General features: G+C 45.1%; 1 protein-coding gene across 4 annotated transcripts in view; it reads left to right on the top strand.

Moving 5' to 3' along the window:
• NRBP1 (nuclear receptor binding protein 1) overlaps positions 1-16,559 on the top strand; it is a 78,019-nt gene that overhangs the window by 45,711 nt on the left and 15,749 nt on the right. For all 4 annotated transcript variants that reach the window (XM_073335406.2, XM_073335405.2, XM_073335404.2 and 1 more), the window contains 2 exons: positions 15,705-15,788; positions 16,101-16,159. In XM_073335406.2, coding sequence (XP_073191507.1) covers positions 15,705-15,788; positions 16,101-16,159 — 143 coding nt within the window. The remainder of the gene's footprint in view (positions 1-15,704; positions 15,789-16,100; positions 16,160-16,559) is intronic.

Genomic DNA, 16,559 nt, shown 5'->3' with positions numbered 1-16,559 from the left:
ATTCATTGTCAACTTCCCCTTTCTTCCATTTGTTATATATGTGCTTATAGCTGCTTTCACTTCCATCTAAGACAGATTTTGGTCTTTTTTAAAGTGTGAGCTTTCTTGATTGTGGTTAAAGATTTAGGCATTGCATTGACTGTCATGTGAGGGATGTGTTTGTCAACAGGTGATGAGGCTGGGTCTTTCCAGCTGTGTACTTCATTAAATAAGTCCATCCGGAGCTCTGACCCCACCACTCAGATTTGGCTGGTGACTTGTCCTTTTGGTTTCTGGATAGAGTACTTGATGGTGAATGGGATACTGTATGAATAAAAGTTGTGTGGTGTTAGAGTACTCCATAATATCCGTGATACCTCAGTCACCTCCAGAAGGTAGCAGTTCTCTTTTTCAGCCAGTTTCTTACAGTGGTAGAGGCTGGTGGCTGAGTCATGCTGCGTTGGGTGTGTTTTACAGCCAAGTGTTTAGGGCAGTGGTTTTCAGCCTGTGGTCCATGGACCCCTGGGGGTCTGCAGACTATGCCTAAGATTTCCAAAGGGGTCCACACCTCCATTAAAAATGTTTAGGGTCCACAAATGAAAAAAGGTTGAAAACTCCTTGTTTAGGGAAATGCCAGCTTAAACAGGCCCATCTGGCAGCATGCTCTTCCATAATCAGAGTCCCTTCTCTGAGAATTATGCGCCCCAACAGCTATTGGGAGTTGACAATTGTGCTGTCAGCTCAAGTATCCCAGATGAGCATGGCAAGCAAGTTCTCCAGCAGGCTGGGAAGAAAGACCATGATGTATATCTTTAAATACTGGCATGGCATCGGCATTACAGTGATGAGGCCCAGATAAGCCCTGAGGTAGGAGTAACTGGGCTATAATGAGATTACTAGTCTGTTTGAACTGGAATAGTGCCATGTCCAAAGGAGGTTGTCAGCAAGTTCTGTGTGAAAAGGAGCTTTTAGTTATGTCATGTTCAAAGCTAGCTTTGATGGTTTCATCTTATCCGTCAGAATGTTCATTACTCAACATTAACTTTATGCTATGCTCTCTGGGATCTTAAAGTGGTGCAGCGAGTTGCCCAATTTGAGAGAGTATCAGTAGAAGTCAAAAGGGATCATTATGAAAATCCAGTCTGACCACCTGCATCACACCAGCTAGAATGCCTCACCCAGTAGTTCCTGCATCAAGCTGTGAGTTCTGTTTGAGTTGTAACAGATCTTTAAAAGGATCTCCAGCCTTGATTTAAAGATTCCAAGTGAGGGAGAATCCACTATGTCCTTAGGTAAGTTGTTCCAGTGGTTGGTTACGCTCACTGTTTTTCATATTTTTTTTTTAAGTGACCCATATTTCTAGTCTGGATTTCTTTAGCTTCAGGTTTGAGCTGTTGGATCTTGTTCTGCCTTCTTTCCTAGTTTGACAAGTAGTCTGTTGCTGTGATGACATGCTTGCATTCTTTATGGATGGTGTCTATATCAGCCTTTCTGTGGTTTTCCCAGGACAGACGTCAGGCTAACTGGTCTGTAGATATGTGGCTCGTAAAGGTTTACCCGTTGTAAACCCTGGCAGCACTTTTCCAGTCCTCTGGAATGTCTCTGGTGTTCTAACATTTGTAAAACATCAATATTAATGGTTCAGAGAGCTCCTCAGCCAATTACCCTAGTCCTGCAGATTTAAAAACACTTAATTTTAACTGTTTCAGTGTATTATCCTCCCGGTTTACTGTTGAAGCTTGAATCTGAAGTTTTATCTTGATTGAGAAACTCTGCTTGATTTGCCCTCTGAAGTACCTGGACTGAACTGAATGTCTGAATTCTAGCTGTTGTTCCAAAGAGGTGCACATCTCCTTGTTCAACATTTAAGGCCATGTTCTCTCTTACTCAAGGTCACTATTTTATTGATATGTTATAATTACCACTTCACAGGAATTGGGGTTTGAAATCACAGTGCCTTCTGGCAATTGTGAACATTCTGAATAATAACCTGATGAGGTATCAGAGTAACAGCCGTGTTAGTCTGTATTCGCAAAAAGAAAAGGAGGACTTGTGGCACCTTAGAGACTAACCAATTTATTAGAGCATAAGCTTTCGTGAGCTACAGCTCACTTCAGTGGGTAAGGCAATGATTTATCAGAATTGAAGGTGCAACTTAGCCTGGCTGAAGCGAAAGAGATGTGATTTCTTGGGCAATGCTGCACAGTACCTAAAGTGTAAAGTGATCCAGTGTAATGGCCATGTTTGGGCATTGCCCGTCAATTTCTTTTGTCCTTGTTCAGTGGGAGAGTGCCCTTCGAATGGGTCAGGCCATGACATTTGAGTGAAGTGCTTTTCTTTTTATATGATCTTGTGCAGGGGCATGTAGCTGCTGCAGTTGGTCCACTTGTTGCCATGTTAGTTATGAATGAAACTAGAAAGAGCAGTGGTTTTGTTCCCAAAGTCCGGACCCTTTGTTTTTCAAGCATTACGTTACTCTGGTGTTGCACGCTGAAAATGTATTCTTTCAGATTCATGGTTGTCTGATAATTAATCCAGCTCGCTGCCTGTAACTGCATTTTGCACTATTTTGGGGATTGTAACACTTAACTGGATGGGTCTTCTGCACAATCTTCACCCTCTGGCTTGATACCTTGAACAGAATGAGTTGATTTCTGTGCATGAGCTTTTGCTGGTTAACTGTCTTCAGTTTATTGCAAACTGAAAAGATCATCTCAGCACTGTTGGTCTGCACCCCTTAAGGTAGATCTCCCATGTGACAGCATTTGGATGTAAAATGTTTGGGTTCTCAAAATGCGGCAGGTGCTCAGTTTGCACCTTTGAGATGTTTCCTCTCCAGCTTTGATTCCACACTTAATGGCTGTAAACTTCACTTTGTCACAGTGGCTCTGAAGTGTGGTGTTTAGATGTTGCTTGTAATTATTAGAATTGGGAGCACTGGCTGTTGGGAGGAGTTGAGAGGCTGGGAGAAAGCTACAGAGGGTGCAGCAGCAGCTGGTAAAGAGGTTTCCACTTTGAAAATAAAGCCCTTTTGAAGCTTGTTAGTACCTTGCCTGGTTGATACAACATGAAGTCATGTTCTCCAAGTCTCCGATGCCCTCTTTTCACAGCTCACTCCATTCATGAACCTTGATGCAGCTGGATTAATGTCCATGCTTTGGCAGATGTATGCAAGTGTGAGAGACAGCTTAAGAACATAAGAATGGTCATACTGGGCCAGACAAATGGTCCATCTAGCCCAGTATCCCATCTTCTGACAGTGGCCAGTGTGAGGTGCTTCAGAGGGAATAAATAAGAGGGCAATTTCTAGTGATCGTCCCCTGTCATCCTTTCCTGGCTTCTGGCAGTTGGAGGTTCACAGACACCAGAGCATGTGGTTGGGTCTCTGGCCATCTTGGCTAATAGCTGTTGATGGACCTATCCTCCAGGAACTTACTAGTTCTTTTTTGAACCCAGTTATACTTTTGATCTTCACCATATCCTATAGGAATGAGTTCCACAGGTTGACTGCATTGCGAAGAACTTCGTTTGTTTTAAACCTGCTGCCTGTTAATTTCATCAGATGACCCCTGATTTGTATGTTAGGTGAAGGGGTAAATAACACTTATTCACTTTCTCCACACCACTCATGATTTTATTAGACCTCTTCATATCCCCTCTTAGTCATCTTTTCCAAGCTGAGCAGTTTCTTTTTTTAATCTTTCCTTATGTGGACACACTTCCATACCCCTAATCGTTTTTGTAGCCTTTCTCTGTACTATGTCAAATTCTAATATATCTTTTTTTGAAATAAGGTAACCAAAAGTGAACACAGTATTCAACGTGTAGGCATACCATAGATTTTTGTAGTGGCATTATGATATTTTCTGTTGTCTTATCTATCCCTTTCCTAATGGTTCCTAACATTGTTAGCTTTTCTGACTGCTGCTGCTGCACATTGAACAGTTTTCAGAGAATTATCCGGGTGCTTCCAAGAATACTTCCTTGAGTGGTAACTACTAATTTATACCCCCATCATTTTGTATGTATAGTTGGGATTATCTTTTCCAAAATGCATTTCTTCGTATTTATCAACATTGAATTTCATCTACTACTCTGTTGCCTAGTCATCCAGTTCAGTGAGTTTCCTTTGTGACTCTTCGCAGTCGGGTTTGGGCTTACCTAATTTGAGTAATTTTGTATTCTCTGAAAATCTTGCCAACTCACTATTCACTTTCTTTTCCAGGTCATTTGTGAATATGTTGAACGGAACTGGTCCCAATATAGATCATTGGGAACCCCACTATTTACTTTTTTCTCCACTGTGAAAATTGTCTCTTCGTTCCTACCCTTTGTTTCCTATATTTTGACTAGATACTGATCCATGAGAGGACCTTCCCTCTTATCCCCTGTCTGCTTACTTTGCTTAAGGGTCTTTGGTGAGGGACCTTGTCAAAGGCTTTCTGAAAGTCCAAGTTACACTATCCACTGGATCACCCTTGTTTACATGCTTGTTGACTCCCTCAGAGAATTCTAATAGATTGGTGAGGCATGATTTCCCTTTACAAAAGTCATGTTAACGCTTCCCCAACATATTGTGTACATCTACATGTCAAATAATTCTGTTCTTTACTATCATTTCAACTAATTTGCGTGATGCTGAAGTTAAGGCTTACTGGCCTCTAACTGCCAGGATCGCCTCTGGAGTCCTTTTTAAAAATTGGTGTTACATTAGCCATCCATCAGTAATCTGCTACAGAAGCTGATTTGAGCGATAGGTCAGATACCACAGTTAGTAGTTCTGCAATTTCATTTTTGAGTTCCCTCAGAATTCTTGGGTGAATTGCATCTGGTCCTGGTGACTTATTACTGTTTATCAGTTTGTTCCAAAACAACCTCTTGACACCTCAACCTGGGAGAGTTCCTCCATTTTTTTCATCTAAAAAGAATGGCTTGAGTGTGGGCATCTCCCCCACATTTTCTGCAGTGAAGTCCGATGCAAAGAATTCATGTAGCTTCTCTACAGTGGCCATGTCTTCCTTGAGTGCTACTTTAGCACCTTGATTGGCTGGTAATCCCACTGACTACTTTGGCAGGCTTCCTGCTTCTGATAAAATTACAAAAAAAGTGCTCTTAGTTTTTCTCTTTAGGTAACACTGGTTTTCCACTTATGAAGTAACTCCCTTCTCTTCATGTGCCAGTATATTTATGTCTGCATCTGTAATTTTCACTCCATGCATCTGAAGAAATGGGGTTTTTACCCACGAAAGGTTATACTCTTAAAATTTTAGTCTCTAAGCTGCCACAAGTACTCCTGTTCTTTCTTCAGGTAATTGTTCTTCAAATCCTTTCTTGCTCTGCTTTATTATACTTTTACTCTTGACTTGCCAGAGTTTATGCTCCTTTTTATCTTCCTTGCTAGGATTTGACTTCGAGTTTTTAAAGAATGTCTTTTTGCCTCTGCCTCTTCTTCTCTGCTGTTTAGCCATGGTAATTTGGTTTTGAGGCATACATTTAGTTTGAGCTTCATGTTGGTTTTTAAATAGAATAATAGAATATTAGGGTTGGAAGAGACCTCAGGAGCTCATCTAGTCCAATCCCCTGCTCAAAGCAGGATCAACACCAACTAAATCATCCCAGCCAGGGATTTGTCAAGCCGGGCCTTAAAAACCTCTTAAGGATGGAGATTCCACCACCTCCCCAGGGTACCCATTCCAGTGCTTCACCACCCTCCGAGTGAAAAAGCTTTTCCTAATATCCAACCTAAACCTCCCCCACTGCAACTTGAGACCATTGCTGCTTGTTCTGTCATCTGCCACCACTGAGAACAGTCGAGCTCCATCCTCTTTGGAACCCCCTTTCAGGTAGTTGAAGGCAGCTATCAAATTCCCCCTCACTCTTCTCTTCTGCAGACTAAATAAGCCCAGTTCCCTCAGCCTCTCCTCATAAGTCATGTGTTCCAGTCCCCTCATCATTTTTGTTGCCCTCTGCTGAACTCTCTCCAATTTATCCACATCCCTTCTGTAGTGGGGGGATGAAAACTGGATGCAGTACTCCAGATGAGGCCTTACCAGTGCTGAATAGAGGGGAATAATTACTTTCCTCGATCTGCTGGCAATGCTCCTACTAATACAGCCCTGTCAAGGTTCCTTCCCCACTCTGAACTCTAGGGTACAGATGTGGGGACCTGCATGAAAGACCCCCTAAGCTTATTCTTACCAGCTTAGGTTAAAAACTTCCCCAAGGTACAAACTTTGCCTTGAACTCTATGCTGCCACCACCAAGCGTGTTAAACAAAGAACAGGGAAAGAGACCACTTGGAGACAACTTCCCCTCCAAATATCCCCCCAAGCCCTACACCCCCTTTTCTGGGGAAGGCTTGATAAAAATCCTCACCAATCTGTACAGGTTAACACAGACCCAAACCTTTGGATCTTAAGAACAATGAAAAATCAATCAGAAAATCAATTAGAAGAAGAATTTTAATTAAAGAAAAGGTAAAAGAATCACCTTTGTAAAATCAGGATGGTAAATACCTTACAGGGTAATCAGATTCAAAACATAGAGAATCTCTCTAGGCAAAACCTTAAGTTACAAAAAGACACACAAACAGGAATATACATTCCATCCAGCACAGCGTATTTTACCAGCCATTAAACAAAAGGAAATCTAACGCATTTCTAGCTAGATTACTTACTAACTTTACAGAAGTTCTGAGTCTGCATTCCTGATCTGTTCCCAGCAAAAGCATCACACAGACAGCCAGACCCTTTGTTTTTCCCCCCGTTCCCGATTTGAAAGTGTCTTGTCTCCTCATTGGTCATTTTGGTCAGGTGCCAGTGAGGTTACCATAGCTTCTTAACCCTTTACAGGTGAAAGGGTTCTGCCTCTGTATACAGAAAGGTGGTTACCTTTCCCTTTATTTTTATGACAAGCCCAATATGCCATTATCCTTCTTGGCAACAAGGGCACACTGCTGACTCATATCCAGCTTCTTGTCCACTGTAATCCCCAGGTCCTTTTCTGCAGAACTGCTACTTAACCAGTCGGTTCCCAGCCTGTAGCAGTGCATGGGATTCTTCTGTCTTAAGTGCAGGTCTCTGCACTTGTCCTTGTTGAACCTCATCAGATTTCTTTTGGCTCAATCCTCCAATTTGTCTAGGTCACTCTGGACCCTATCCCTACCTGCCAGCATATCTACCTCTCCCCGCAGCTTAGTGTTATCTGCGAACTTGCTGAGGGTGCAGTTAATCCCATCACCAAGATCATTAATAAATGTTGAACAAAACATGCCCCAGGACCGACTCCTTGGGCACTCCGCTCGATACCGGCTGCCAACTAGATATCGAGCCGGTAGCTTCCATGCAGTTTGCAGGCATTTCACCCTTGTGACTGTTCATTTTAACTTAAGTTTAACTAGTTTCCTCAGTTGTGTGGTTCCTGTTTTTCTTGTTTAAATGCTACTGTGGTATGTTTCTTTTGGCATTTCCCCCCCTACACAGATGTTAATAGCTACCATAATGTAATTATATTTACTGACCAGTTCAGCTATGCTCAGCTCTTAGGCCAGAACTTGTGCTCTTCTTAGGACTAAATCAAGAGCTGCCTCTCCCCATGATCCTTGGCAAATTGTTCCAATGGTTAATTATCCTCACTGTTAAAAATTTACATCTTATTTCCAATGTGAACTTGTCTATCTTCAACTTCCAGCCACTGGATTATGTAAAGAGAGCTTTACAAAGCAGATGAGTTTGGTTAACCCAGCAAACGAATCCCTGGTTATCGCTCCAGTATCAAGTCTAGATGTTTCTTATAGGAAGTGTCAGTCTATTTTCTCTTCCATTTCATGAGCTCCTCATAGTAGGGACCATCCTTGAATGTTTGGGATGTTTCTGCAATGCTGTGTGGGCTGTAAATAAAAACAATCACTCCTCCTTCTTACTCTGCTGCCAGCCTGAGCTCAGCATGGCAAAGGTATGCGGCTTGTCTCCACCCCAACCCTTCCCTCCTTCTCTCTATCACTTGCTCTTCGTGCCTCTCCTGGCAGTTCAGATGTTAAAGGTCCATTGCCCCTGAAAAGGGGTCAGTATTCAACAGTTTGTTGCTTTAACTGGATTTACCAAACAGTTCAGTTTAAACACAGCACTGGATTAGTTTAGGTTAAAAATAAAACAGGTTTAACTACAAAGAGCTAGATTTTAAGTGAGTACAAGTATAAGGGATTAAAGTCAGAAATGGTTACAAGAGAAATAACTATGTTTTAGCTACTAGAAAGCATTTTAACAAGCTAGACATGGTTCAAGGTAAAATCCTTACCATATTTTCCCAGCAACAGGGCTGACCAAATTTTCAGGTTCGGATCCCTTTCTCTCCCACACCCCCCGCCCCACCCCCCAAAAAAAACCCCAAAAAACAAAAACAAAAAACCCCAAAGGGCTGGTTCCTTTGTTTGTGAAAGAGAGAAAGAGCTTGGGGTTTTCTGCCCCTTTCCTTTATAGTCCAGTGAACCTTTTGAAGTGGATTCTTCTGAAAGTACCCCTCAAAGCAAAGTTTATTCAAACAGTAGAGATGATGACATGGAGTCTGTTGAAGAAGGGTCCATGCTCTTCTTACCTATGTTTGCTGAAATGCAAATTTGCTTTGTCTCCTGCCATCTCGTCTCCCTTCAGTCTCAAGGATCCTGTTCATTACCTATATGTAAACTGAGGTAAAGACACCCTGAAGAAAGAAATGTATTTCTGCCTGGGCAGGCCTGTGAGATTTTGGACATATGCTAAGACCATCTTACAGGGGGATTTCATAACTTTGTATGTAATGTTGCTTCATATATTTCACCATGCTGTTATCAACAAGTGAGTTATTAGTTTTCAAATATTTCAAGTAGGGATGTAAATATTGTTTAAAAAGTTAACTGTTGAAACGATTAAAAATGTTGTTTAAATGGTTAACCATTTAAGCGGCTGGGGCCCATCTGGCCAGCGTACCGAGGGCTGGGCCTGCTCCGGCCGGGCGGTGCTGCTTGGGGTTAATGGTTAAGGTGGTTAACCTGTAAGACTGTGCTTATTGGTTAACCTTTTACATCCCTAATTTCAAGGCATATTTTGTATAAAGATGATTACAGTGTAGTGTATATAGGGTATGAATACAGGGGTGCTTTTGGTCACACATGGCTCTTTGCTTAATCCTATCTAGTTATCAGCATCCTTCTGAAACTGTAGGCATTGTTCCCAGTATTCCAGTAATAATTGCCCCATTGCCAAATAGAGGTAATATAATGACCTGACTCCTACTTAAGCATCCAGGTTTTGCCCTGGAACCTCACATTCAGCTGATTATCCACTATGACCCTCAAATCTCTTTGAGTCACTGCTTCCCAGGATAGAGTCCCCCATCCTGTAAGTATGGCCTGGATCCTTTGTTCCTGGGTGCATGACGTCCTATTAAAACACACATAGTTGGTTTGCACCCAGTTTACCAAGTGATCCAGATTGCTGTGTATCAGTGACCTAACTTCCTCATTATTTACCACTCCCTCAGCTTTTGTCACCTGCAAACTTTATCAGTGATTGTTTTCATCCAGTTTATTGACAAAAATGTTAAATACCCTAGGTCAAGAGCCAGTCCTTGTGGGACCCCACTAGAAATGCACCTATTGGAGGATTCCCCATTTTCAATTACATGTTGAAGTCTATCAGCCAATTTTTAATCATTTTTTCGTCTCATGTTGAAGTTGTATTCTAGTTTTTAATCAAAAAGTCATGGAGTACCAAGTCAAATGTCTGCAGAAGTCTGTTACCGCAACAGTAGTAATTTTATCAGTCAAACTTATAAATTCGTCATAAAGCTATCAGATTAGTTTGAAAGATCTGTTTTCCTTAAACTTATATTGATAGGAATTAATTAATTAGATTATCCTTGTTAATTCTTACTTGAGTCCCATATCAGCTGTTCCATTATTTTGGCCAGGATCAGTGTCAGACGGACAGGGCTATAGTTACCCAGGTCATCCCGTCTGCCCGCTTTAAACATTGGCACAAGATGAGCTTTCTTCCAGTCCTTGGAACTTCTCTCCTGTTCTCAGAATGATTGAAAACCACCATTAATTGAAAGGTGTCTAACTTTAGTAGTGGCTGTTTCTAGTCATCGGGAATTACTATTGGAATGGGAAGTATTTCATCATCATATGATATGACATCTGTTTTTACTGAACAAATTGATTGTACATGTCTACATCTCATTCTAGTAATGGACCAGTGCCGTTGTTAGGTTTCTTTTTGTTCCAATAGACATCAACAATGAGGAATGAGAAACTCCCGGGCAGGTCATGGGAGTCGGGATTCCAGTCAGGACTGGCTCCTCCCAGTGACCAAGCCCTCTCGCCACTGCTGTCTAGAGGGCCAGATAGCTATCCAGTTACTATGCTTACAGGTACTGTGTAAGGACCCAAATGGAAACCCTAGCTTGGCGAACCCCAGGTCTTTGGCCCCACATGGGGAGGTCCTTGCTTTTAGACCATATTAGAAATATGGTCCCTTCAGTAGCACAGTGCCCCTAGCCCTCTCTGGGCATTGTTTTGGTGCTGATTCATGACCAACTGGCATGTGCTGAATCGCCACCACTCTGCAGCGGTTGCCGTCCTGATTTGGCCATGAGCTTTTTCATCTCCATCACTTCTCCAGGTCTCCTGTACCTCATGACTGGCTCGGCAGGGCAGTGTTGATGATTCACTCATCTAGCTCTCGCCTCACTGGGGTTCTGGTGAACAGGAGGAATCTACTATCAATCCGTAGATCTGTGGATGAGACCCTTAACCGTGGGGGCTTGTCCATGCTGCTTGTGTGAACACATCCTCAGGAGGGGAACCAGCCTGACTTCGGTCAGCTGCTGCTCTCCCCAGTTGCTCTCTGTGTTGCTGCAGGGTCCGTGCACTCAGGACATGCCTTGCGATTGGCACTCTACTAAGTCCAGGGTTTCCTCATAGTGTGAACTGCCGCATGCTTGGTACAAGGGTGTGCTAGCCTCATGTGGTCTTTAATTTGCTATCCCTTTGACTGCTCTGGACAGCTTTTCCTGTGAGAACGTTATCTTTCTGACAGTTTATAGGCATGTCTGATGTTTCCTAAGAGCAGCAAAGCAAATGCATCTGACTTCTCTGAGCATATTCTGTGGTGTGGCAGTACTCCTAGGGATTTCTGTCCTGGCTCAGTCCCAACGGTATCTTTAGGTCAAGTGGGTATACAACAGCTATGGGCTGAGGGTGGGAGACGACGTCGCTTCTGCTTCACTTGGTGACAGCCTTCGCTTTGTCTTTCCCTTACCTGGGAGCGCAAGCCACTCCTGCTGCAGCGAGCTCTTCTTTACCAACTGTGCTAACGAAGTCCTCAGGTGAGGTTCTCCCATGGCTGCCATGCTGATCCCCCTTCCTATTAGTGAATCATCAGTGAACACTGAGGTTTAGCTAATGATGTTGGGCTGCGAAGCAAAAGTAGTTGCATTGTATTTACACAAAACCCAACCGCTCTTTTAAAAGAGCCTGTGAATTAGTTTGGCCCAAGTTTGTAGGCCTGTCATTGGAAGTGGTCCCTGCCGGGTACTGTCCCCTCTGCTCATAGCTCCTATGAGGTTACACCTCTGTTTAGAACTGAGTTGGATAAAGGAGGGAGGGGAGGCTGAAGCACAAGGGTGTTGTCTTTGTTCTTCCCCCACTCCATGGGGGTACATATCTCTGCTCTGCAGGCTCTCCACTGTAGTAGAAGGAGGGCCTGAGACCTACGGCCTTGTAGCAGAGGCCTGGTATGAGGCCTGGGCTAAAGTAGTGGTCAAAACTTTGCTGATATAAAGCAGAGTCAGGTTGTGAGTTATGCAGGGCCTGCTCACAATCTGGCAAACAAAGGGCTGATATTGCAGAAATGCACCTTCCTAAGAAGTGCTGGACACAGAGCACGCACGCAAACATATTCCAGAAGGGTCATACCAGAACACCTTGATATCAACACATTCCCTGAAGATAACAGGAACACGCTGACCCATCCTAAAGATAGTCAGGATGACCGTGTGATGGATAGACATGTACAAGGTGATGGGTGGTAACTGGCTACATCAAAGGGTGTCAACTAACTATGTCAAAGGGGCAGTACGTAACTTGTTTCTATGGATGTATAAAATGGAACCTCAAAGGGAGTGTCTCTGGCCAGCCTAGAGGGGAATGGAAAAACCAGCCATTCACTGAGCTGTGTCCATTGTCATGGGCTTACATGTCTTAATCTCCTCAGTCTGCCAGGTGCTATTACTGCACTTCGACAATAAATCGGGGCGAGTGCCTTTGCTCCTTAATGGATCTTGTGGTCATTGGGTGGTTCGCTTGAGGTCTGCTGTGCCAGCTGTCTGTGCAGAGCTGGGACAGCACGTGGAGAACACATACACGCAGCCCAACATCTGACCACACACTCTGCCTGTTGTGGAAGGTGCCTCATGTGGTTTGTTCTTTGCAGTCATGGTCTCTGTTCAGGCAGAGACTTGGATAGTAGGGGGCCCATTTGACTACTTCTGTGCGGTGCCTTAGCCTGCCCTTGTGAAACAGACATCTGTGAAAGCTGCAGGGGCGCTACTTGGAACAAGGTATATCCTTTGCTGTGATGCTGGTGCCTGTTTGGTGTTGGTGTACTGTCTGTGTTGCTAGTATCTTGCACTGTTTGCCTCCTGTTCCTAGTGTTGGTAAGTTTCCCTGTAGTACTGTGTGAGGGAGGAAGCTGTTTATAGCGGGAATGGGAGCAGCTGGAGTGTTACTAGAGAGGTCCCTGTTGTTTCAGTCCTTCATTCTGCTTCGGAGTCTCTGTTCTGGCAGGAGCACTGGGGTCTGCTCCTGCTCCTCTGTGCATCCCCTTGGGCATATTGCTGCACAGGAGAGGGTCACATGTCCCGTCATTGGTAAGCTGCTTTGCTTTTCCCCTTGGGAGATTTAGGGAGCCCAGGAGCTGCCAGTATGGCTCAGGTCCATAATCCATATCATCCAGTGGCCGGAGCCAGGTGCTCCAAAGAAAGATATAAGAAGCCTCCTAATCCCTGGTAGTTACAGATTAGTTTAACCTGCAAAGCAGGTGGTTTAATCTTCCTTCCAGAACTATTGTTAATTATGAAGACACTGGATATTCTTGTGACCCAGGTAAATGTCCAGTCCCTCTTTAAATCTTGGTAGCTTCTTGGCCTCAAGGACTTCCTGCAGCAGAGAGTTTCACAAGCTAATTACTCTTTGTGTGAAAAAGTACTTTATCGGTTTTGAAAATCCCACCTATATTAATCTCATTGAATGTCCCTGTGTTTTTGTGTTATGAACCAGGGAGAACAGATTCTCCTAACCTCCCTTCTTTAGACGGTTCATTATTTTAGACTTCTGTCATGTTCTCTTGCATTTATCTCTTAAACTCTCTCCAGAGCAGTTTTCCCAAGCCCTTGATCATTCTCGTCATCCTTCTCTGAACCCCCTCTAATTTTGCAGTGCCCTTGAGGATGGCATGACCAATCCTGCATGTAGTATACAGATGAGGCTGCATCCTTGATTACATGAAGGCAGAATATTTTAATATTCTCTATGCCATTCCTTATGCATCCTAATATTGTTTTTGTTTTTCTTGACTGCAGCTGCGCATTGAGTTATCTCCAGTGATGACATCCTTCTTCTCCTAGTTCTGTTCTCTTGTTGCAGAGCACTCTGTTCATTCATAGAAACACGGATATAAGAGATGAAAACACCCTGTTAGGTCCTGGCCCCTGGGAGCCTGGGGCAGGATTGTATCTACAGTCTGTTCTCCAAGGCTTTTCTGCAGCCCAAGTGACAGGGCTTTCTTGAGGCTGTTGACTAGTCTGAGCTCACTCAGTGTGAAATTCCTTTTAGTTTCTTCCTGTTGTTCCTCCTTTTGGAATAGAACAATCTCTACCTTTTTGAAACAAGCACTGTGTGGAGTCTCCCATTCAAACAGAAATATTTTAAAATTCTGCGTATTTTATTTATCAAAATAATAGTCACACCTATTTCAAAATACCTGTCAGCAAGTATATTTGTAACAGTTGACGACAAAAAAGATTCTGGACATTTTTTGGCAAATAGATTCCTTACTAGGCATATTAATACAGACCTTTGAGTAACTCAGTTAAACTACAATACAGAAATGTATTACGCACACCCCTCAAAAACAGGGCAAATGTTTGGGGAGAGGGAAGTAATTGCTAGATGGGAGCCTGGGAGCAAACCTGGAGGGTTGTTGGGTGTGGGTGGAAGAAGAATGGAACAGGGTTTTTTGGGGGGTGGAGACTTTTGGGGAGCCTTCCCCATGCAGACTTGGCTGATCCCTAGCCTCTCCCATTCAGTCAGGCACATCTGCCCCTGTCCCCATGTGGCCCTGCACCCCCACTCCCATTCAGCCCCCACCCCAGTCCATTCCCCCCACTAGCCCTTTTGAACCCCAGTCTTTGACCCTCCCAGCAGCTCCGTGTGCCCTGTTCTCTGTGTCTCCCCCCATATCTCATGCCTCCTCACCTGGCCTCGTGGGCATGGTGCTGTGAGGAACGCAGACTCTGACCCCTCCCTATTGGCGGCTGACTGCTATGGTTGGTGAGCTGGCTGTCCTCTGTTCTGGCACCACAGCAGCACCTGGTGGCTGAAAGGCATAACTGCAGAGCCTCTCTGGCAGAGTGTATTTTCTGCCGAGAGAAAAAACAAATCTGCAGGGGACATGAATTCTGAGCATGCACAGTGACGCAGAATTCTCCCAGGAGTAACTAGTGGGAGAACGTTCCGAGTTAAGTGTTGCTACTTTGTAGGATTGTGGGTGGGAGGGTGTGGATGCCCTGTCACAAGGAGATGAGGTAGTGTTGGGAGGACTTTGGTGCAGGAGTGGCTGTGCTCCAGGGAGGGGTGAGTGCTAGAAAGGAGGGAACCCTTGTGTTCTCTATTTACCTTGATTTTTCCTCCCCACAGCTTGCGGGGCTAATGTTTAGACTGCTGTTCCTTCTTGGAAACTTGTCCATAATCCCCTAATGGAGCGAGTTGTCTCAGGAGCTTATCCCCTCCCCTCGGAAGTCCCACGTGCTCATGCTGCTCTGCTTGCCCTCACTGCTGGCTTTGGTGCCATGTTGCAGCTGCCGGTAGGCCGAGTGCTCCTGGCAGAGGCCTCCTGCAGGCATCCATAGGTAGACCCACAGAGGCACTGGGCTGGCTGGGCCTTCTCCATCAGGGTATCTGTTCTCTGTACTGGTGGTCTTTGTGCTTGGCTCTGCCCTACTGAGAGACCCCTCTGAGCAGAGCAGAATCTGTACCAGCAACAACTTGTTGGCCATGGAACAAGTAGCCTCGTTGCAGAGCTGTCAATCTGTCTGAAACTCAGTGCCTCTGTAGCCAAGCTTCAAGTGGCTGAATGCTGTGGATCTGAGCTGGGAGCCTTCAGGCTTGGTTGTAAACTTGAGAGGCCTTGCTTAGCTGCTGCTTCCTCTGCAGGAACCAGGGACTCCACAGTTGCTGTTTGAGCCCAAGACCAGGTCTCCTCAGTGAGTGTGCAGTCAAGGGAACAGGGTAGAGAAACATTCCAGTGCCCCTCTGCTCTCCCGTGCATGGGGAAGGAGCTCCCACCTCCGTGTGAGATGAGGGAGCTGGTGCCTGGGGTCAGTATGCACAGCTGTGCCGTCCCCCTGAGCAGCCTGGGGCCCAGCTGGCAAGGATTACTGCATTGTAAGCGTCTGTGACTCTCTTCCAGTGGCACCAGACACCATCAACAACCATGTGAAGACGTGTCGTGAGGAGCAGAAGAACCTGCACTTCTTCGCCCCAGAGTACGGAGGTACAGTACAGCAGCACAGTGCCCGCAGGCCTTGGGTGTGGTATGGCTGGCCTGTGTCTTGCTAGTAGCCGGTCTGTGGGTGGCTATTACCTGCATATCCCATGAGAGGCTGCAGCTAAGGGGAGCTAATGCTACTCCCCTTGGGGCTGCGTGGCCTTGATCTGCAGCCACTGGGAGCCCTTGTCCCTGGAATAGCAGTGGACGGGAGGGGTCTGCAGGATTTCACTGCCTGGTGTGGCAGCTCCTAGTGCTCTAAGGTGCTGGGCCTGTCCTGTTGGGGACTGACTGTGGAGCCTTGTTCCTGTGTTACAGAAGTCACCAATGTCACCACTGCTGTGGACATCTACTCCTTCGGGATGTGTGCGCTTGAGGTGAGTGGGCAGGGCTCCTCTTGTCTTAGCGGGAAGGGAGATGGCATGGGGGTATGTTCTGGGCACGGGGAGGGATGTCTGAGTGAAACAAGAATCCTCTCTGTTGGAGTTACTCATTATCCCCCAATCGCTCAGCAGCAGTCCAACCATTTATGTCACCAAGGTCCATGCCCTCCCCCTGCTGCATCCCCCCCACTGGCAGTAACATGCTAGACAAGGATTTGGGCGGGTTGGGGCCTCTCCATCAGTGTCTGTCCTCTGTATTGGTCTCCTTTGGGTGGATTTTCCTGTTCCAAATGTCACAAGTAACTTGTGGAACTCGGTGCCACAAGATATTGAGGCCAGAAGCTTAGTAGGAGTCAAAGGAGGAGGGCGAATTTTTATGGGGAATCTGAGCCAC

This window comes from Lepidochelys kempii, chromosome 3 (genome assembly GCF_965140285.1).
Source record: "Lepidochelys kempii isolate rLepKem1 chromosome 3, rLepKem1.hap1, whole genome shotgun sequence".
In the NCBI taxonomy this organism is placed as follows: Eukaryota; Metazoa; Chordata; order Testudines; family Cheloniidae; genus Lepidochelys; species Lepidochelys kempii.
The sequence above is the reverse complement of the archived record's forward strand: the minus strand, read 5'-3'. Positions and strand labels throughout refer to the sequence as shown.